At 49.8% G+C, this 21,685-nt stretch overlaps 1 protein-coding gene across 4 annotated transcripts in view; it reads left to right on the top strand.

Moving 5' to 3' along the window:
- The window catches only part of SCLY (selenocysteine lyase), a 32,856-nt gene extending 11,895 nt beyond the window's left edge, over positions 1-20,961 (top strand). For all 4 annotated transcript variants that reach the window (XM_049614570.1, XM_049614571.1, XM_049614573.1 and 1 more), the window contains 8 exons: positions 5,405-5,532; positions 5,737-5,901; positions 6,854-6,960; positions 13,456-13,492; positions 15,862-15,945; positions 16,539-16,641; positions 18,132-18,207; positions 19,839-20,961. In XM_049614570.1, coding sequence (XP_049470527.1) covers positions 5,405-5,532; positions 5,737-5,901; positions 6,854-6,960; positions 13,456-13,492; positions 15,862-15,945; positions 16,539-16,641; positions 18,132-18,207; positions 19,839-20,010 — 872 coding nt within the window. In that variant the 3' untranslated portion in view covers positions 20,011-20,961. The remainder of the gene's footprint in view (positions 1-5,404; positions 5,533-5,736; positions 5,902-6,853; positions 6,961-13,455; positions 13,493-15,861; positions 15,946-16,538; positions 16,642-18,131; positions 18,208-19,838) is intronic.
- Positions 20,962-21,685: the final 724 nt, after the last annotated feature.

Genomic DNA, 21,685 nt, shown 5'->3' with positions numbered 1-21,685 from the left:
CACCAGAATAACTGTGCTCCTGCTGCACGACTTCAGCTCGACACAGTGGGCGTGACTAGCCAGGCAGGCCGAGGGGTCGGGCGAGCTTGGCCAGCAGCAGCCCTCGGCACCTTTCCCTTCCCCTGTGATACGAAGTCTTGAGACGCCGGGTGCAGACCGCGGACTTTTGAAACCTAAGAGCCTTTTGCTCCCTCAAGACAGCCTGGGTAAACACTTTCCTTTAAACAGACTGACGTCTCAGCCTTCCTCTTCCATCTGCCTGGAAACCTGAAGGTGAATCACGGGAAAGTATTTTTATCATAATGATAAAGGACACAATGCCATGAAGCTCCACTGGACGATGAAGGCTTTTTGTTGATTTTCCCGTTGGACTGGTAGGAGAGTTTTTCTCTTTATGGTCTTACCATACTACTACTTTACTTTATTTTATTTTTAATGTTTATTTACTTACTTTTGAGAGAGAGAGAGTGTGTGTGTGTGTGAGTGAGGGAGGGGCAGAGAGAGAGAGAGAGAGAGAGAGAGAGAGAGAGATTGAGAGTCTCAAGCAGGCTTCATGCTCAGCGCAGAACCCAACATGGGGCTCAATCCCACAACCCTAGGATCATGACCTGAGCTGAAATCAAGAGTCAGACACTCAACCTACTGAGCCACCCAGGTGCCCTGAGAAAAAATGGACTTTCAAACAAAGACTGTAACAAGAAACAAAGAAGGACGCTAAATAATCATAAAGGGAACAGTCTAATAAGAGGATACAACATTTATGCATTTACAATGTGTGTAAATATTTATGCACACAACGTGGGAGCACCCAAATACCTAAAGCCGCTAACAACAAAGGAAGTAATCCATAGTAATACAATAATAGTAGGGACATCTAGCAACCAACTTACATCAATGGATTGATTATCCAAACAAAAAATCAGTAAGGAAATTGTGGCTTTGAATGACAAATTGGACCAGATAGATCCAACAGATATCTTCAGAACATTCCATCCTAAAACATCAGATGGCACATTCTTTTCAAGTGCACATGGAGCGTTCTTCAGAAAAGATACGTTAGGCCACAAAACAAGTCTCAACAAATTAAGAAAGACTGAAGTCATACCATGCCTCTTTTCCAGCCACAATGCGATGAAACTAGAAGTCAACCACAAGAAAAACTCGGGAAAGAGAACAGAAAACATGCTACTAACCAGTGAGTGGGTCAACCGACTTCAGAAAAGAAATTAAAAAATACATGGAGACAAATGAAACTGAAACACAACAGTCCAAAGAATTTGAGATGCAGCGAAAGCTGCTCAAAGAGGGACATTTATGGCAATATAGGCCTAGCTCAAGAAGCAAGGAAAAATCTCAAATAAACAATGTTACCTTACACCTAAAGGAGCTAGAAAAAGAAAAACAAACAAAACCCATAACCAAGAGAAGGAAGGAAATAGTAAAGATTAGAGCAAAAATGAATGGAATAGAAACTAAAAACAAAACAAAACAAAAACCAGATCAGTGAAACTAGGAGCCGGTTCTTTGAAAAGATCAACAAAATCGATAAGCCTTTAGCCAGACTCATGAAAATAAAAAATAACCCCGCACAAAGTCACAAATAAAAGAGGAGAAATAATAACCAACACTACAGAAATACAAAAGATTGTAAGAGAATATTATGAACCATTTATGGCAACAAATTGGACAACCTAAAAGAGATGGGTAAGTCCCCAGAAACATACAACCTCCTAAAACTGAAGCAGGAAGAAGTAGAAGATTTGAACAGACCAGTGACCAGCAATGAAATTGTATCAGTAATCAAAAACTCCCAACAGGGGCGCCTGGGTGGCTCAGTCGGTTAAGCGGCCGACTTCGGCTCAGGTCATGATCTCGCGGTCCGTGAGTTCGAGCCCCGCGTCGGGCTCTGTGCTGACCGCTCAGAGCCTGGAGCCTGTTTCAGATTCTGTGTCTCCCTCTCTCTGACCCTCCCCCGTTCACGCTCTGTCTCTCTCTGTCTCAAAAATAAATAAATGTTAAAAAATAAAAATAAAAACAAAACAAAACAAAACTCCCAATAAACAAAAGTTCAGGACCAGATGGCTTCACAGGTGAATTCTACCAAACATTTAAAGAAGAGTTAGTACCTATTCCTCTCAAACTATTCCAAGAAACAGAAGAAGGATTACCCTGATACCAAAAGCAGATAAAGACACTACAAAAAAGGAGAACGACAGGCCAATATCTCCAATGAACATAGATGCAAAAATTCTCAACAAAATATTAGCAAACCAAATCCAACAATACAATTAAGAAAATCATTCACCACAATCAAGTGGAATTTATTCCTGAGAGGCAAGGGTGGTTTGAAATTCACAAATCAATCAACACGATATATCACCTCAACAAGAGAAAGGATAAAAACCACATGATCATTTTAATAGCTGCAGAAAAAGCATCTGATAAAGCACAACATGCATTCATGATAAAACATGACCTCAACAAAGTAGGTTCAGAGGGAACATACCTCAACATAATGTGAAAAACCCGCAGCCAACATCATGCTCAGCAGTGAAAAACTGAGAGCTTTCCCCATAAGATCAGAAATGAGACAAGGCTATCCACTCTCACCGCACAGTACTGGAAGTCCTAGCCACAGCACTCAGATCGGAAAAATAAAAGGCATCCAGATTGGTAAGGAAGAAGTAAAAGTTTTCACTATTTGAGGTTGACGGGATACTCTACACAGAAAACACCAAGAACTTCACACACACACACACACACACACACACACACACAAACCTACTAGAAATGATACATGAATTCAGGAAGGTCACAGGATACAAAACCAATATGCAGAAACCCATAGCATTTCTATATGCTAATAATGAAGTAGTAGAAAGAGAAATTAAGAAAACAGTCTCATTTACAATTGCACCAAAACCAGTAAGATACCTAGGAATAAGCAAACAGATGGAAGACCTATACTCTGAAAACCATAAAACACTGAGAAAAGAAATCAGACGACAAAGATGGAAAGACACTCCATGCTCATGAGTTGGGAAAAGAAATATTTTTAAAATGCCCACACTACCCAAAGCAGTCTACACATTTAATGCAGTCCCTATGAAAATACCAGAGCATTTTTCAAGAACTAGAACAAACAATCCTAAAATCTGTATGGGATCAAAAAGGCCTCAAATAGCCCAAGCAATTTCGAACAATTAGAACAAAACTAGAGGTAATACAACCCCAGCTTTCAAGATATACCACAGAGCTGTAGTGATCAAAACAGTATGGTGCTGGTGCAAAATAGACACATAGGTCAATGGGCTAGAATAGAAAACCCACAACAGAAATCAACCCACAATTATATGGTCAATTAGTCTTTGACGAAGTAGGAGAGAAGATGACATGTGAAAGAGACATTCTCTTCAACAAATGGTGTTCGGAAATCTGGACAGCTACATGCAAAAGAACGACACTGGACCACTTTCTTACACCACGCACACAAATAAACTCAAAACGGATTAAAGGCCTAAATGTGAGACCTGAAACCATAAAAATCCTAGAAGAGAGCACAGGCAGTAATTTCTTTGATGCCAGCCGTAGCAACTTCTTTCAATATATGTTTCTGAAGCAAGGGAAACAAAAGCAAAAATAAACTACTGGGACTACAACAAAATAAAAAAGACTTCTGCACAGTGAAGGAAATAACAAAAGAAGAAGAAAAACTGCCGAATGGGAGGAAATTTTGCAAATGATATTTCCAATAAAAGGTTAGTATTCAAAATATATAAAGAACTTATACAACTTAACATCAAAAAATCAAATAATTCAATTAAAAAACGGGCAGAAGACATGACAGACATTTCTCCATAGAAGATCTCCAGATGGCCGACACACGAAAAGATACTCAATACCACTAATAATCAGGGAAATGCAAATCAAAACCTCCGTGAGATGTCGCCTCACGCCTGTCAGAATGGCTAAAATTAAAAATCACAAAAGCAACAAATGTTGGCGAGGATGTGGACAGAAAGGAACACTCATGTACTGTTGGTGGGAATGCAAACTGTGTAGCTACTGTGGGAAACGGTATGGAGGTTCCTCAAAAAATTTAAAATAGAATTACCGTATGATCCAGTAATCACACTACTGGGTATTTACCCAAAGAATGTGCAAACCCTAATCTGAAAAAGTATAAGCACTCCTATGTTTGTTATGGCGTTATTTACAATAGCCAAGATATGAAAGCAGCCCAGTGCCCACTGATAGATGGACGGCAAAGATGTATATATACACCATGGAGTATTACTCAGCCATAAACAATAATGAAATCTGGCCACTTGCAACAACATAGATGGAACTAGAGAGTATATAATGCTAAATGAAACCAGTTACGCAGAGAAAGACAAATACCATATGTTTTCACTCATACGTGGAATTTAGGAAAGAAAACAAACAAATTCAAAAAGACAAACCAAAAACAGACTCTCAACTATAGAGAACACACTGGTGGTTCCCCGTGGGCAGGTGGGTGGGGGGAGGGGTGAAACAGGTGAAGGGGATTCATGAGCACGGAGTGATGTATAGAACTGTTGAATCACTACATTGTACACCTGCCACCAATATAATACTGTAGGTTAGTTACAGCAGAATTAAAATTTTTAAAAATTTTTTGAGAGACAGCATGCATGTATGTGCGAGCAGGGGAGGGGCAGAGAGAGAAAGAGAGAGGGAAGCCCAGTAGGCTCTGTCAGTACAGAGCTAAATCCCATGAACCGTGAGATCATGACCTGAGCCGAAATCGAGAGTCGGACCCTGAACCCACCGACTGAGCCACCCAGGTGCCCCTAAGATAAATTTTTGTTAAACAAAGATGCCCTTGGGGCACCTGGGTGACTCAGTTGATTAAGCGTCCGACTCTTGCTTTCTGCTCAGGTCATGATGTCATGGTTCGTGAATTCAAGCCCCACATCAGGCTTTGCACTGACAGTGCGGAGCCCGCTTGGGATTCTCTCTCCCTGTCTCCCTGTCCCTCCTCTGTCTCTTTCTCACCTTCTCTCCCTCTCCCTCTCTGTCTCTCTCAAAAATAAATGCATAAACTTAAAAACATAGGAGCGAAAAAAGATGCTCTCATGAGCTAAGAGTGGCTTACCTCCTCTTGGGCCCCTCCGGAGCCGCACGGGGAGTGTGTCCCACGGACGCTCAGCGACGGAAGCGGCATGAAAGGAGCCCTCAGGTTGGCTGTTTCTGGGCACCGTGATAACGGGTGGCTTATACTCCTTCTTGATCGGTTTTGGAACGTTTACAATCGGTTACTTTTTAATGTGGAAATACTTCTGTTAAGCTGTATCTAAATGAACTTTCAGCAGAGGTTATTTCGTTAAGATTAACCTCGGTCCTTGGGTCTTTTCCTCAGCGGTCACCTTTGTGCCGGTGTCCAAGGTGAGCGGGCAGGTGGAGGTTGAGGACATCCTGGCCGCCGTCCGCCCGGCCACGTGCCTTGTGACGGTCATGCTGGCCAATAATGAGACTGGCGTCATCATGGTGAGTTGTTTATCCTTTTAAGAAAACGTAGTGCGGGATGAAGGGAGCCCACGCTCTGCTTGATTTTCTCAGGCACCACACCTGGGGCCTCTTCCTCTCGTTTTTCTTGTTTGTCGCCTGTCCTCCTTCATGACTGTGTTTCTTTCACTGGGTTTTCATGAAATCAAAGCAACAGCCTCAACTGTTTCTTTTTCCCTGCTTCAGCCCATTGCTGAAATCAGTCAGCGAATCAAAGCCCTGAACCAGAAGCGGGCAGCTTCCGGACTGCCTGTCATTCTGGTGCACACGGACGCCGCGCAGGCCTTGGGGAAACGGCGCGTGGACGTGGAGGCTCTGGGCGTGGACTTCCTGACCATCGTGGGGCACAAGGTGCGTCCACAGAGGCCTCCTCCCCGCCGTGACCTCGAGGCTCACCTTAGAGCAGGGCCCACAGCGCCACTGATCATCCGTTTGTCATCCAGGGCGCCCGGGGGACATGGTGCAGCAGCCTGCGGCCCCCGCCCGCGGGGGCTAAAGAAGGGGGGCCAGCAGCAGCTGGAGTGCCGTTTGATGTGTGGCACAGGGGGGAGAATGGGGCAGGAGGGGCCGGCCAGGCAGGGCTGTGGGAGGGTACTGAGGGCTCAGGTGAGACATAAGGCAGGTGGCTTTAGCCAGGTAGTGAGTGTTCTCTGCCGTGGGCAGAGAGTGCCTGCAGACCCCTCGCCAGCCCACTCGTGTCCCCCGCCTCCGCCGCCCCAGGGACGGAAGAGGTGGGGTTCAAGACGTTGCCTTCTCTAACTTGATTGAAAGCGCGGCTCCTGAACGCAGAGGTTCAGCTCTTTGTACGGTGGAAGAGAGAAACGTGAGCAGGGAACGCCCTTCTGAGGCTTTGCTCATCTTTCTGGCAGTGGACCGGAACCTCAAGTGGCTTTAATCCTCTATTTTGAAGCATGGTGCTCAGCTAGTTTCCAAAGGAGTATGTGTGCCGACTTGACGCCGTGGCTCTTAACTGATTTTTGCAAAATGATGATTCAAAAACGTGGAGTCGTACCCAGGAAAAGCCCTTGGCAATCTCTAGTTCCAGCCGCTCTCCTTTTATGAATTCTGTTCTGTGATGTGCAGTCAAGCTGTGTTGCCACTGGGCTGGGAACAGGAGTGCAGGCTCCGTCCTGGACCCCGAAGGCGATTTTGACTCCGGCACGTCCAGAATGGTGACAGGTAGCACGGCTGTGGGGTTTACACACACGCAGGATTTCTCTGGGTGCCTCCAAGCACTCAGCACGTGTCCAGAGTAGGAACTCGGAAGGTTCTTATTGAATAAATGACCGACCTTTCTTTCCAGTTCTATGGTCCCAGGATTGGAGCACTTTACGTCCGCGGACTCGGTGAACTTACCCCTCTGTACCCTATGCTGTTTGGAGGTGGACAGGAACGGAATTTCAGGCCAGGGTAAGATAGAAGGTTAATAGAAGTTTCTGACCTACTGGTGATGCTCTTGGTCTGTAGGGCAGTAACTTGTCTTTGTCTCTTGGAAGAACTGTAGTAGCCCATTCTCTGTCACTACTGAGTCAGAATTTGCCCCACTGATGGATTCTGCACTTAGGACTCCCAGATCTTTGGTCTCTATGGGGACAATTCAACACGGGAGCCCTCCTAACTGAGATGTACTGCTGTTCTCATGACCGTGGGATGAGCGGGGCTGCACAGAAGCACTTGTTTCCTTTCTGGCAGCTCCTGTGTCCCCGTGACACACAGTGGTACTTTAGCCAGGACCACACCTTTTATCAGAAATGCTAATAAGAAGAAACCAGAACATGGTGGTGGGTTCCTTGGGTCTTCTTTTGCGTCCTTTCTCCTGACTTAGAACTGATGAAGCCTGCAACCCAGAAACACCAATGGAAGTGTCAGCGAGGAAAAAGAAAACGTAAAGAAGAACTAAATGGAAATTTTAGAGCTAAAAACTACAGCAACCAAAGTCCGAAGCTCCGTGGATGGGCTCACCAGCAGGATAGGGGCACCAGAGGAAGGAGCCTGTGAACCGAACGAGAACAACAGAGTTACCCAATCCAAACAGCAGGGAGGCAGTAGACTGGAAAAAACCGAAACCATGCCTCAAGGACCTGTGGGACTATAACAGAAAATCTAGCATTCATTTCATTGGTGTCCCAGAACGAGAGGAGAAAGGGCGGGGATGAGAAAGAACTTGAAAAAAAAAAAAAATGGCTGAAAACTTCCCAAATTGGCAAGAGACATATACCTACAGATTCAGGAAGCTGAACAAACCCCAAGCAGGATGAACCAAAGGAAATCTATGCCAAGGCATATAGTTAAACTTCTGAAAATGAAAGCCAGAGTAAAAATCTTGAAAGCAGCTAGAGGGAAAAAAACTGACACCTTTCCTATAGAGTAAAAGTAATTCAAATGGCAGTGTATTTCTCATCAGAAACCCCGGGGGCCAGAAGGAAGTGATGCAATATGTTACAAGTGCAAAAAGCACTGTTGAGCCAGAATCCCGTACACGAGAAATACCCTTCAGGAACAAAGGGGAAAGCAAGACATTCTCAAGGAAAGGAAAGCTAGCAGAATTTGTCCTCCGAAGACCAGTGCTAAAAATGACAAAAGGGAGTTCTTTAAACAGAAAGGAAATAGTAAAAAAAAGGAAACTTGGAACATCGGAAAGGAAGGGAGGAAAGGGAAAGGAAGAGAAGGGAAGGGAAGGAAGCAAGCATGTTATGGGTAAATAAAATAGGCTTTCCTCTTGAGTTTTCTTAATTGTATTTGATGGCTGAAGCCAAAATGATAGCACTGTCTAATGTGGTTCAAAATATATGTGGAAGAAATATTTAGGATAATTATAAATGGGGGAGGGCTAAAAGGATGTAAATGGAGGTAAGGTTCTACTCACTGGAACATCTCAAAAATGTTCAAATAACCCACAGGGGGGTAGGAAAAAGAAAACAGAGAAATAAAAAATAGAATAAACAGAAAAAGAATTTTAATGGCAGACCTAAGCCCTAACATATTAATTACATTAAACGTAAGTGATCTAAATGTAGCAATTAAAAGACAGAGCTTGGCAGAGTGAATTTTTTAAAAAATTGACCTAACTATAGTTGAGCCTTGAACAAACAACACGGGTTAGTGGTGCCAACCCCTGCACAGTTGAAAATCTGCATGTAACTTTTTAAATTCCCCCCAAACTTAACTGCTAATAGCCTACTGTTGACTAGAAGTCTTACTGACAACATAAGCAGTCAATGCATATTTTGTATGTCACACGTATTATACAGTATATTCTCACAATACAGTATGCTAGCAAAAAGAAAATATGGCAAAATTATGAGGAGAAAATACATTTATAGTACTATAAAAAACCTGCATAAAAGTGGACGCATAGTGTTCAAACCTGTGTTGTTCAAGGGTCAAGTATATATGCTCTCTTTAAGAAACTCACTTCACATATACTGATAGAGGCTGAAAATTAAAAAATGGAAAAATATGTATCAGACAAACCTTAAAGGAAAGCAGGAATGGCTATATAACATTAGATAAAGGAGACTCTAGAGCAGATAAAATTACCAGAGACACAGAGGGGACATTATATAACGATTAAAGAGTTAGTCCACCAAGAAGTCCTAGCAATCCTAAATGTCAAAGCACTGCACGACAGAGCTGCAAAATAGTGTGAGGCAAAAACAGATTGAACTGAATGAAAAGAGAAATAGTCAACCCCCAATTGCACTTGGAGACGTCAACATCCTTCTCTCAACAACGGATACAACAACTAGACAAAAGTCAGCCAGGATATGGAAGAACTCAGTCATACCCAACAACCAACCGATTGAAGTGTTTAGAACACTTCATCCAACAGCAGCAAAATATACATTCTTTACAAGTGCCATAGAATATATACTAAGATAGACTATGTTCTGTGCCATTAAACAAACCTCAATAAATTTCAAGAACTGAGGCACCCGGTGGTTCAGTCAGTTAAGCATCTGACTTTGGCTTGGATCGTGGTCTCACAGTTCTTGAGTTTGAGCCCCACATCTGTGCTGATGGCTCGGAGCCTGGAGCCTGCTTTGGATTCTGTGTCTCCCTCTCTCTCTGCCCCTCCCCCACTCATGCTGTGTGTCTGTGTCTCCCAAAAATAAAACATTTTTTAAAATTAAAAAAAAAAAAAAAACTACTACAATTCACTTAATATGAGAGTAGATCATTTAAATAGCTTTATAATTATTAGGAAAAGGAGATTCATTTTGTAATTAAAAAAAATTTTTTTTAATGTTTATTTTTGAGAGAGACAGAGACAGAATGCGAGTGGGTTAGGGGCAGAGAGAGAGGGAGACACAGAATCCAAAGCAGGCTCCAGGCTTCCAGCTGTCCGTGCAGAGCCTGACGTGGGGCTTGAACCCACGAGCCGTGAGATCGTGACCTGAGCTGAAGTCAGACGCTCAACCAACTGAGCCACCCAGGCGCCCCCATTTTGTAACTTTAAACCCCCCCAAAAATAAATCTCCAGGGCCAGATAGTTTCATGAGAGAATTCTGCCAAACATTTAATGAATTAACACCTTTTCTATGCAGTCTCTTCTAGAAAAGTGGAGGAAGGAACATTTCCCCAATTCGTTTTATGAATTTATACCCAAACCAGACAAAGGTGGTATAAAAAAAAAAACTGTGGACCAGATATCCCTCATGAATTCAGATGCAGAAATCTTGAACAAGATATTAGCAAATGGAATTCAGCAATATATAAAAATAATACACACACCACGATAAAATGGAGTTTGTTCCAGGAATTCAAGGCTGGTTCAGTATTCAAAAATCAATCTATGCAATATAGCACAGTAAAGAAAAATAACATCATTTAATGTAGAAAAAGCATTTAACAAAATTCAACATTTATTCATTAAGAAGTCTCACAATGATATGACCAGAGAACTTCTTCAGTTTGAAAAGGGCATTTACAAGAAAATCTACAGCTAACATCATACTCAGTAGTCAAAGCCTGAATGTTTTACCCCTATAATCAGGAACAATCTGGGGATGTTCACGCTTACCTCTTTTTCAACAGTTCTGGAAGTTCTAGTCAGTGCAGAAGGCAAGAAAAGGAAATACGAGGGATACAGATTGGAAAGGAAGAGGTAAAACTGTCCCTATTTATAGTCTCTGTAGAAAATCCCAAGAAGTATATAAGAAAACGCCTAAGACTGATAAGTGAATTCAGCAAGATCACAGGTTACAATACAAACATACAAAAATCAACTATATTTTTATACATTGGTAATGAACATATGGACAACAAAACTAACAAATACAATACCATTTATAATCACTCAAAAATAGAAAGCTAACAAAATGTGTACAGGACTTGTAAGCCAGTAACTTGTAAGTCAATAACCACAATGTGGATAAAAGAGAGCAAAGATCTAGATGAGTGGAGAGATATACTCTGTTCATGGATCAAAAGACTCAGTATATAAAGATGTCAATTCTCCCCAAACTGGTAAATGTTTAGTCCAGTCTCTAACAAAAACCCAGCAAGTAAACCAATGGAACAGAATAGATACAATCAGAAATATGCCGAAATGATTTTTGACAAAGATACAAACGTAATTCAGCAGAGGAAAGATTCTCTTTCAACAGATGGTGCTAGAACAACTAGACATCCTTGGTCAGGAAACCACCCTCCATCTAAGTCTCACACCTTATAAAATATTAACTCAAGATACATGATGAACTTAATGTAAAACATAAAACTATAATACTTTTAGAAAACAAAAACAGGAAAACATCTTCAGGCTCTAGGGCTCAGCAAAGAGATCTTAGACTTGATACCAAAAGTATCCATAAAAAGGAAAATTGGTAAACTGAACTGCATCGAGATTTAAAACTTTCACCCTGCAAAAGACTTTGTTAAGAGGATGAAAAGACAAGCTGTGCACTGGGAGAATAGGTTCTCAAATGATGGCTTCAACAAAGGATTAGTATCTAGTATATATAAAAAACACTCAAAATTCAACAGCCCAAAACCCCAAACAATTCAGTCAAAAAATGGGCGAAAGACATAAACAGGCATTTCACTAAAGAAGATACACAGCAAAGAAGCACATGAAATGATAATCAACATCGTTAGCTATTACGGAAATGCAAAAGAAAACTTCAGTGAGCATCATCCGACACCTATCAGCATGGCTAAAACAAAACCCTGTGACAACACCAAGTGCTGAGAGTACAGAGACACGGCATCACTCATACACGGCTGACGGGAGTTTGAAGTGGTCCACCCGCTCTGGAAAACAGCCTGGCAGTTTCTTTTAAAATTAAATATGCACCCATCATACAACCTAGGAATTTCACTCCTGGACATTCATCCCAGAGAATGAACACTTGTATTTACACAAAAATCTGTACACGAGTGTGTATAGCAGCTTTATTTATAATAGCCCCAAAGTGCAAACAACCCAGATGTCCATTAATGAGTGAATGGCCTAAAAGGCTGTGGCACATCTGTACTGTGGACACTACCCAGTAACGAGAAAGAATTCACTCTTGATACACAACGACAGCCCAGAATCTCCGGCGAATTATGGTGTATGAAAAAAGCCAATGCCCCAAAGTTACAGCTCTCTAATTCCATTTATAGAACATTCTGAAAATGACAAAATTAGAGGTGGCGGACAGATTAGCAGTTGCCAGGAGTTAAGGAAGCAGTGGGGCTGCAGGGAGGCTGGTCTGGTTATAAAAGGCCAACGGGGGGACCTTTGTGGCAGAAATGTTCTGTATCTTATCCGTATCCTGGTTGTGATCTTGTGCTATAGTGTTATTAGGGCAAAGCTGAGTGACAGAATGCCTCTATAGTATTTCTTATAACCACATCTGACTCTACATTCTCTTAAAAAAAATAAAAAGTTTAAAAAAAAAAAAAAAAGGGCAGAAAGTCAGGTGTTCTGGAAGCTCAGTAGGTGGACAGGGAGGGGGAAGCAGGGTTTGCATTGCTCTAGATGGAGGGTAGAGGGCTAACCGAACGCCCCGAGGGAGGGAAGGCTCCAGGTTCTACAGGGGGCCCTGACTCTTCCACGTGGGCAGCCCCTGCCCAGGCAGTCGCAGGTGGTAGGCCTCTGAGAGGTGCTCTTGGTCTGGACGAGCTGCCCTACAGGTGAGTGGGGTGAGGTCTAAAGAGGGAATGTCCCGGACCTTCCCCAGGTGTCAGAGCCCGTCTCCGGGGACACAACTGACCAATAAACTTGTCAAAGGGAGCTCAGCAGGGTCACGTTACCTGTACTACCCTGCGCTTCGAGTTCACTTGTCCCCTTATCTACTGGGCAGCAAGCAGCCGCCAGCCCCAAATGTTTACGAAAACTTTGTGTAGCCAAAACTTAAAATTAAGAAAACTAATAAGTTAATGAAAATAGAGCAAAGAGTTCTGCTTTTAGCTTGTTAGATCTGAGCGAGAGCCACCCGCCTGCAGGGGCCCTCCTGTCCCTCTCCTGCACACACACAATCTCTAATAACAGAGGATTCGTCCCGTATGATAGTTGAGAGGCTTCAGCTGAAGGGAGCAGTGTTGAGCTGAGGTCTTTGGACCCCTGCCTGGTTCGACAGGGAGGCCCAAAGAGGCAGGCCCTGGGGTCTGCAGTTGGAGGAGGGGTCTCTCCTGGGTGGGAAGAGGATCCAGACAGAATGGTCACTGCGGACACCCAACATAATATTGCCCAAGATGGGCCGTGTCAACTGGGACTGGACCGGGAGTGTCCACATGGAGGGTTTGGGGGCCTACGGCTGCCACTGAGGCAGCCACATGGCACATGTCTAGGAAAAATGTTGGTGTAATTTTGTTTTTATTTTAATTCATGACTTCTGCAGACAGGATTCCTTCCTGGGACACTTGCTAGTTGCTTTGCATGGAAATAGGATTGAATGAATCCCTTGTCTCTTACAGGACAGAGAACACCCCAATGATTGCCGGCCTTGGGAAGGTAAGCCTTGCTGAGCTTGGACAGGTGAAGCGGGTGCTTTGTCTCATGTGTAGGAAAACCTGAGTCTTGCTCCAGGGGTGTCCCCTTTACTCCCCCATGCACAACACCCCGACACCTGATGTGGTGCAGGGCGGGGAGGCTTCCACAGGGGACAATTCTGGGGCACCAGCTGGGTGTCCTACAGTTTAACTCAACTCTAACACTGTCCACCTGGAGATGGCGTCAGACCCTGCAGGCCAAGTGCTCAGGCCCCCAAGACTGCCCCCACCAGCCCCACGTCACACGCCAGTTGTCAGTCCCAGCAGCCAGCTATAGAGCTGAGGTTCCCGTGACCCCCTCCTCGGGTTCAGTTAGTTTGCCAGAACGGCTCACAGAAGTTACAGAAACACTTTGTTCACTAGATTATTGGTTGAGTGTGAAAGGATGTCATAAAGGAGACAGACATCCGGACAGAAGAGACGCGCAGGGCAAGGTGTGGGGGAGGTGCTATCCCAGCAGCACCTGCATGTGTTCAGCAACCCGGAAGCTATTGGGATTTTTGTGAGGCTCTGATCAGTCCTTCACTCCATGTTTAGCGCCCCCCCCCCCACCCCCTCCGGGGAATGTGTAGCGGGGTGAAAATTCCAAGCCTCCAATCATGACTCAGTGACCAGTGCCCTCCCAGAGCCCACCCGGAGTCTCCACGTTAGAATCAAAGATACTCGTATCTCCTGGGAAATCCCGAGGGGTTTAGGAACGCTGTGTCAAGAACCGAAGTCTAAATACTAGAACAAGAGGTGCTCCTAGCTCTTATCACTTACAGGGGTCTCACAAGGGGTCTCAGGAGCTCTGTGCCGGGACCCAGGCACTGAGGCCTATTTTTTTCCATCATCTCATGATCCGTTTCCCCAGAACTTTGGGAGATATCATGTTCGTGAGCCCAATAAATGGACTGATGTTAGAAAAAGCCTCAAATTATATTCATCATCCCGGAAGTATACTTTTTGAGTTCTGTGGAGTGGGTTGCACGTGCTTAGCATTGAAAGCGAAAAGCTCTTTCCTCAAGCCTCTGCTGATATGAGAAATATAGTCATGTCTTCACAGCAGAGGCCAACGGTCAGGCCCACAGGTTTGCTGGGCCCCCGGGCCGCCCCGGCACCCCCCTGGTTGTCCTTCCAGGGTGGCGTTTGCAGCAGGAGGTCCCATATGCTGGCACCTCAGCTCCCTGCTGCAGCTGCACCTTCGCCCACATTCTCTGAGTGTCCCCCCTCTCCCGGCCCAGGCCCCACTCCCTGGAGATGACTCCCCGGCCGGTCCGGGTGTCCCCCCGGCTTCCCTCCCTCCCTGTGCACTTCCCGAGGAACCGCCCCTCCTGCCTGTGTCCTCCGTGCACCTCCTCCTGTGCCTCCCCACTAGAATGTTCCCAGCTTTCCAGACTGCCTTTCCCGCCGCCCTGCAGCCTCCTCCCCAGCCTTCCCACCGCCATACGGCCTGCCGGCCAACCTCCTGATGCCCCCCAGCCTCCTCTCCACAACTAACATCGCCCTCGGGGCTCTCCCCCTGTCCTGCAGCTCCACCACCAGCCTGTGTTCAGGGCTTTGAACTTGGCATCTCAGGGCAGGTCCTGACCTTTCTCCTGAGAGACCCACATCCCCCACTGCTTACTTGGCATTCCCGCTGGGCGGGCACACGCGTCTCCTCCCTGGCTCCCCTCCCTCTCCATGGTGCCTGCCGCCATCCAGCACCTCATTGGAGAAATCTAGGAGATGCCTTGTCCTGCCTGGTCCTCGTCCCCTGCACCTGATGAGCAGCCAGTGAGTCCTGCGTCCTGTCTCCACAATATACTGAGGTCTGCGGCCTGTGCGTCTCCAGGGCCTACCCGTCTGGACTGGGTCATCCCCATCTGTAGTCTGCACTTAGCTCCTGATCCTGTCTGTCTTGGGCACCCCGGCCTTGTCCCCCTCCGTCACTCTGTGCTGGGAACACACCTGCCCCTCCCTCTCCCTCTGCCGTGGCGGTGAACACCCTCACTCTGTGCACAACCAGCCCCCCCGCCCCCCGTCTGCATGATGCTGTCCTCGTCTCTGGAACGGAGCTGCTGGAACCGGCAGGATCTCTGGTGCCGGGAGGTGTCAGGCAGGGCCTGATAACGTAAATTCCTGTTGAACAGGTGAAGATAACTCTTCCCAAGCACGTATCCTGGCCCCTGGCACACAGTCGCACTCAGTAAACATGATCTATTCCTGATGTTGCAGAAAATGAGCACTGTGAGGAAATGTCACTTCTCTGTTATCAGTAAACCTCACCTCCGCTCTTGAAGGCTGCTTTATTCTCCTTTGTTCTAGGACAACTGAGCATACTTTTTCCCTCTGCTGTTCCTGTGTCCCCAGGCTGCGGAGCTGGTGACCAAGAACTGGGAGGCTTACGAGGCCCACATGAGAGACGTTCGCGACTACCTGGAGGAGAGGCTGCTGGTGAACCCCGGGATCCGCGGGGACGGGGTTGGGGGCGGGGCTGTGAGCCCGGGATCCGCGGGGGCGGGGCTGTGAGCTAGGGGGTCACGAGAAGGGGTTGGGGGTGGGGCTGTGAGCGCGGGATCCGCGGGGGCGGGGCATGCGGTCAGTCCCATCCTTCCCCGGTTGAGCTTGAGGGTGGAGGTCGTCGCCACCCCAGGCAGCAGACAGGGCAGGGGGTGACTGGATCAGGGGGCTTTGAAGACAATCGGGGGAGGTTGGAGGACAGAAGCCCGAGTCTAACCACCCGCCCCCCCCCCACCATGGGCTCTAGGCCTGTGGGCCGGTCTCGGCCGCCGCGTGTGGGAAATGCCACAGAACTAGTGTATCTGGGGGTTGCACGGGGAAGAGCCACCGTATTCAGAACTTTTTGTCCTTGTTAACTTTGCTTACCAGTTTCCGTAACTATTATGGGTCGCTGCTTATTGATGAAATCATTATTTTATGTGACGAGGTTGGGATTTTGTCTTCCAGAAAAGGCTCAAGGTCAAACGTTGATGGGGGTGGGGGGAGGGGCTTTGAGACCTCCTTTGAACACCCCGTTGATTTTTCAGGCTGAATTTGACAAGCAGAGAATCCATCTGAACAGCCGCTTTCCAGGGACTGAGCGACTTCCCAACACCTGCAACTTTTCCATCCGGGGACCCCAGCTCCAAGGTGAGCAGGGTCTGTAGGTCCCGCGTGGGGTGGTGGGCGCGGTGGGAGCAGACGGGGCTGCGCCCAGCACTTGGTGCCCCGGCCAGTGCGGGGCACCGGGAGCAGCGCAGCCTTGCTGTCCCCAGGAGGCTGGGCCCCTGTGCGCCGCTTCCTGCTCTCCCTGCCTGGGCTCACTGCTCTGGGCAGGCGGCACCCCGGGCGCAGCGCCCGCCCCAAGCTGATGGGGAATGAGGTGACAGGGACTAGGCTTTAGATCGGCTCGTCCATTTCTGTCAGCAGGTTTGACACAGTATCTTATGAGGATAAGGGAGAGGAGAGGGGACAGCTTTAAAATTTGGCTCAGAGTCAGGACGAAGTGCACGTCTGTGGGGTCCGTTCGTTCCTGCGATGACAGGTCTCCCCTGCTGGAAACCCAGGGATGAAAATCAGGCCTGGCTCCCCCAGTGCCCTGAGGCCAATTCCAGGGCGCTGACCTGCCTTGTTTCCCAGCACAGGGGAGCCTCTCTGCAGAGCAGTCCTGACTGTGTAGGGAGGAGGTGGTTGCCCCCTGGGCAGGGGGGAGCACAGCCCTTCTGCACCCCTGGGGGGGGGGGGGGCAACTAGGGGGGGGGGGGGTGCCCTAGGGGGGGGGGGGGGGGGGGCACAGCCGTGACCACAGCGGATGGGAACCTGGGCTGGATGCTTTCTCGCTGCGAAGGAGCCTAGGCTGTTGGCTGCCTCTCCGGCTCGCCTTGCTGTGGGAAAGAAAGTTCCTGCCACCTTCCCCATTTTTGGGGGGCAGATGTACTGTATTCAGTGGTGACCTATGTTAATTTAAATGAGACAGATTTTTTTTTTCTTAATGTTTATTTATTTTTGAGACGGAGAGAGAGCATGAGCAGGGGAGGGGCAGAGAGAGGGGGAGACACAGAATCCGAAGCAGACTCCAGGCTCCGAGCTGTCAGCGCAGAGCCTGATGCGGGGCTCAAACTCAGAGACTGCAAGATCATGACCTGAGCCGAAGTCGGACACTCAACCTACTGAGCCCCCCAGGCGCCCGAGATTGTTTTTTTAATTAAGTCAGTAGATTTATTATTTTAATCTCTGTGCTTACAGAAGAAAAGGAGGTGCCTTCCTTAATAAAGCCACCCCCCTGGGTGGCTCCACCTCCAGAAAACACACATGATACGTTGAAGTGTTACTACCGGCAAGTGTTACTATTAAGGAAGGCAGCTGCTGAGAATTCTGAGCATCCTTCCTGGGCACTTGATCGGAAGTAACGTTTCAAGGGCAGTTTTATGAGGCAGCATCGTGTGCGAGAGGAGCCATTTTCTCTGGGTTTTGCTGCCCGGTCACCTAGGATGAGAGGGTCCTGTGCCCTGGAACCACCCCCCCCCCCGCCAGGTGGCCTGAGGGAGGTGGCCTCAAAACGTGGCAGGAGGGCCGAGAAGAGGTGGACAGGTGGGGCCCGCCTGCACCATCCGCCTCAGCCGCGTGCCGTGTCTCCGCAGGCCGTGTGCTGTTGGCACAGTGCAGGACGCTGCTGGCCAGTGTGGGGGCCGCCTGCCACTCGGACCAGGTAGATCGGTAAGTGCTCCGGTGCCGGGCCGCGGTGTCCAGGGCGCATCCAGCAGCCAGGACGGGCCACTGGGCCTGGGGTTTCCAGAGCTGCACAGCCAACGGGGACACAAAAAGTGGCCAGACGCCGCAGGGCCGAGGGGAGGAGGGGAAACTGCAGCCTAAGGGAGGTCGCGAGGGAGGGAAGGGGCAGGGCAGGCCGCAGGAGCTCCCTTCGTCCTCAGAAAGTGGGGGTCTTCTGAAGGGTTGAGACAGGCCTGTGGACACCTGTCTGGTGCAGGGGGATTACAGGACAGCAGGCCCAGGCAGGCAGCCAAGGCTGAGGCAGGAGGGGACAACTGTGGGGCCCGGGCATCGGCGGCAGTGGCCGGACCCCGGTGGAGGAGGAGCAGGGGTTCGGCTTCCCACTTGCCGTGAGTGGGGGTGGGGGGTCGGGCCGCAGAGGCGGGCGCAGTGCTGGAGAGACAGAGCAGAGCCGTGGTCAGCAGCGGGGTGTCACAGAGTCTGTGGCTGCGCACGTGAGCTTGAGCGCGGCAGGTCAGAGCTCTCCTGAGGGCTGCGTGGGGATGACAGGGCCTCCTGGGGGCCTCAGAGCCCTGCAGGGGGCACTGCATGAGGGCAGGTGGGGCCAGGGGCCGGCATGTGGCAGCCAGAGTGAATGTCAGGAGCAGTGAGGCCGGCCGGTGTGGAGTGCAGAAGGGGGGCGCAGGGGGCTGCCCCTTACCAAGTGCTCCCGTAGTCGTGGCTCAGGGTGCTCCCCACAGCTCTCAAGAAAGGATCTGAGCGGCCCATTCCCCAGATGAGGAAACTGAGATAGCCCCAAGATGAGGGGGAGGGGAGTGAGGAGGATGAGGAGGGGCCGACAGCACAGCAGGTAAGGGACATGTGTCCAGGGTGGCCCCTGCGAGGGTAGGAGGGGGAGGGGTGGAGGCAGCTGCTCACTGCCCCCTGGCCGTGCCCTTCGGGAACAGGAAGTGACGCCACCCAGCCAGGGGAGGGCCAGGAGCCGAGAGCCGTGAGCTGTGTCACCTCTCACCTGCATGGACCCTTGGTGACCAGGGGTGATGGAAGTCACCCCTTCCACATAGTCACCCCTGCGCACGAGGGGTGTTTATGTGGACGGTTTTCAGGTCACCGTATGTGACAGGGACTCCCGGGACTGTGCGTGTGGGAGACCCTTGGGCCCCGAACAGTGAACCCTCCGGAGCGAAGGGCTGCGGAGCTGCCCTACGAGTGGTTTCTAAACTCTGAAAACGCTGGTGGGGCCCCGTGTGCCAGGGCCTGGCGCTGGGGGCTGTGGAAGACACAGCCCCCGCCTCTCTGCTCTCGGCTCTCGCCTCTCGGTGCGGCCGCGTGTCTCCCCAGAGACCTGTCACTCTCCTCGAGGATGAGAAGCCCTGTGTCCCAGGTGCTTGGGCCGTCTTGGTGCCCGCCTACCCTGGGGCCGATGGGCCGTGTGGAGCCCGAGCGCCAGCGGTGGGCCCGGAGGTGCTTGGCAGAGAGGGGAGCAGGTCTATGCGGCCCCAAGTCGGGGAGCCGGCCGGGAGCAGAAGGGGCAGGGTCCCTCCCCGAGCCCCCAGGAGCACAGGAGAGCCTCTCCTCCAAAGGCTGACGCCAGCTCTCCCCACCCCCACCCCCAGGCCATCCCCAGTGCTGCTGAGCTGCGGCATCCCCTTCGACGTGGCCAGGAACGCGCTCCGGCTCAGCGTGGGCCGCAGCACCACCAGGGCCGAGGTGGACCTCGTCGTGCAGGACCTGAAGCAGGCTGTGGCCCGGCTGGAGGGCCCGCCTGGCACCAGGGGCGCCTCATAGGAAGCCCTTCGTGGGCACAATGCAGACGGCTCCCGTCTTAATCCGTGCAAGTCTTCACTTTGTCCCGGAGAGTCTGACACAGCGACTGGCCTGTGCGTGCGTGTGTGTGCGTGTGTGCGTGTGTGTGCCTGCATGCGTGCGCATGAGGCCTTCAGGCCTCCTCCCCTGTCCTCGGGTCGGGCAGACCCCACAGGTGCTCACAGGCCCAGGACACAGACGCCTGTGCGGGACTGTCACCGTCACTGCTGCCCGGTGGCCTCGATTGAGGTGGAGACGTTTCGGCCACGTGCTCCCCCGTGGGAAGTGGGGTGAGCCGTTTTTATCCAGAAGACAGATCCTAGTATCTGTAAGCGATTGTCGGTCTTATCATGAGAATAGGAAACCTGATTTTTGCTGCAGTCACAGCCTCCCCTACGTGTTTGCACAGCAGTCGTCTGTGTGCCCTCCCCTCGTGCCCAGGGCCCTCTGCAAGCCCTTGCTCGACAGGTGCGGGCCCCCCGAAGGTCAGGCCCCACTCCCTGCTCCGCGTCCTCCTGCTTCCCCATCCCGCCTGTCCCTCAGCCCTCCGGCCACTGCGCCCCTCCCTGCACCTCCCCCCCACACCTCCCTGCACACAGCCCTCAGGCCCCACAGTCTTTTCCTTTTGGTCAGTTACTCAGGGTTTCAGCTCGGACATGGGCGCGACTGGGCTTGGGGTCATTCCTGAGCAGTGGGAGTCAGTCTGGCCCCGGCTCCGCCCGCGTCGTAATCTCATCCACGGAAGGATGCTTTTATTGTCACAAGTGCTCTACGCCTCAGCGCTCAGGCTCCTGGAGACACTTAACACAGGAGTGATTTTTTAACTGAATAAACGCTTGTAACGTGTGGCTTCAAGGTGTAAAGAGCTACGTGATGACATTGAGGCCACAGTTGTCAGAAATTAAGTGAACTAATAAAATATTTCAGTGCTTGTGTGAGGCGTTTTGTGGTTTCTCTAGCAGGTGTTTTCTCTGGGGTTCATAGCGTGTCTGAGCCAGCCGCGGAGGCGGAGTTGGAGGGTTGGGCAGTGACCCCAACTTGTCACCATATGATTAGGCTTCAGCTTAAGACATTCAGCTTGAGATTGTGTGTCTGGGGGCCCTTAAGAACAGGTCACTAAAGTTGAGCGTCCTGCTGCCTCTGGGCAGAGGCCTCGGTGACCCCAATTTGCCCAGCGAGAAACGAAGGGTGTCCAGCCCCAGTGAAGAGAGCAGTCTGGGAAAGACGCGTGGCAGCTCAGACTGCCCTGCGGACCCCCAGCTGCAGCCCCAGAGACTCCGTCGCTGCGGCTGGGGACTGGGCTGAGCCGGGGGCCCCGAGACCCTCGCTCACCTGGGAGGCCTTCCTGTGCAGTGTCACAGCCCTGTGCCCCTTGCTGGCTCTGCAAAGCTGCTGTACCCCAGAGGTTCCTGGAGCCTCCGAGGTCTAAGGCCAGCTGAACGCCCTCGGCTCCCTGGGTGAAGATGTGGCCAGAACGTGCAGACTCCAGCTCGCGTGCTGGTAAGTGGCCCGGAGAGGGCCCCACTGTGAAGAGCGGAGTCTCTCGGGTGGCCTCTCCCCCACGCCCCTGGGCCAGCACAGCCTCAGGCTGCTGCCCGGACCCGAGGAAGCAGATGCTGGGGAGCCTTCCCCCTTCTTGGAGGGACACGTGTAACTG

This window comes from Panthera uncia (assembly GCF_023721935.1).
Source record: "Panthera uncia isolate 11264 chromosome C1 unlocalized genomic scaffold, Puncia_PCG_1.0 HiC_scaffold_3, whole genome shotgun sequence".
Lineage (NCBI taxonomy): Eukaryota > Metazoa > Chordata > Mammalia > Carnivora > Felidae > Panthera > Panthera uncia.
Note: the sequence above shows the minus strand (reverse complement) of the source record. Positions and strands in the feature narration are given on the sequence as shown.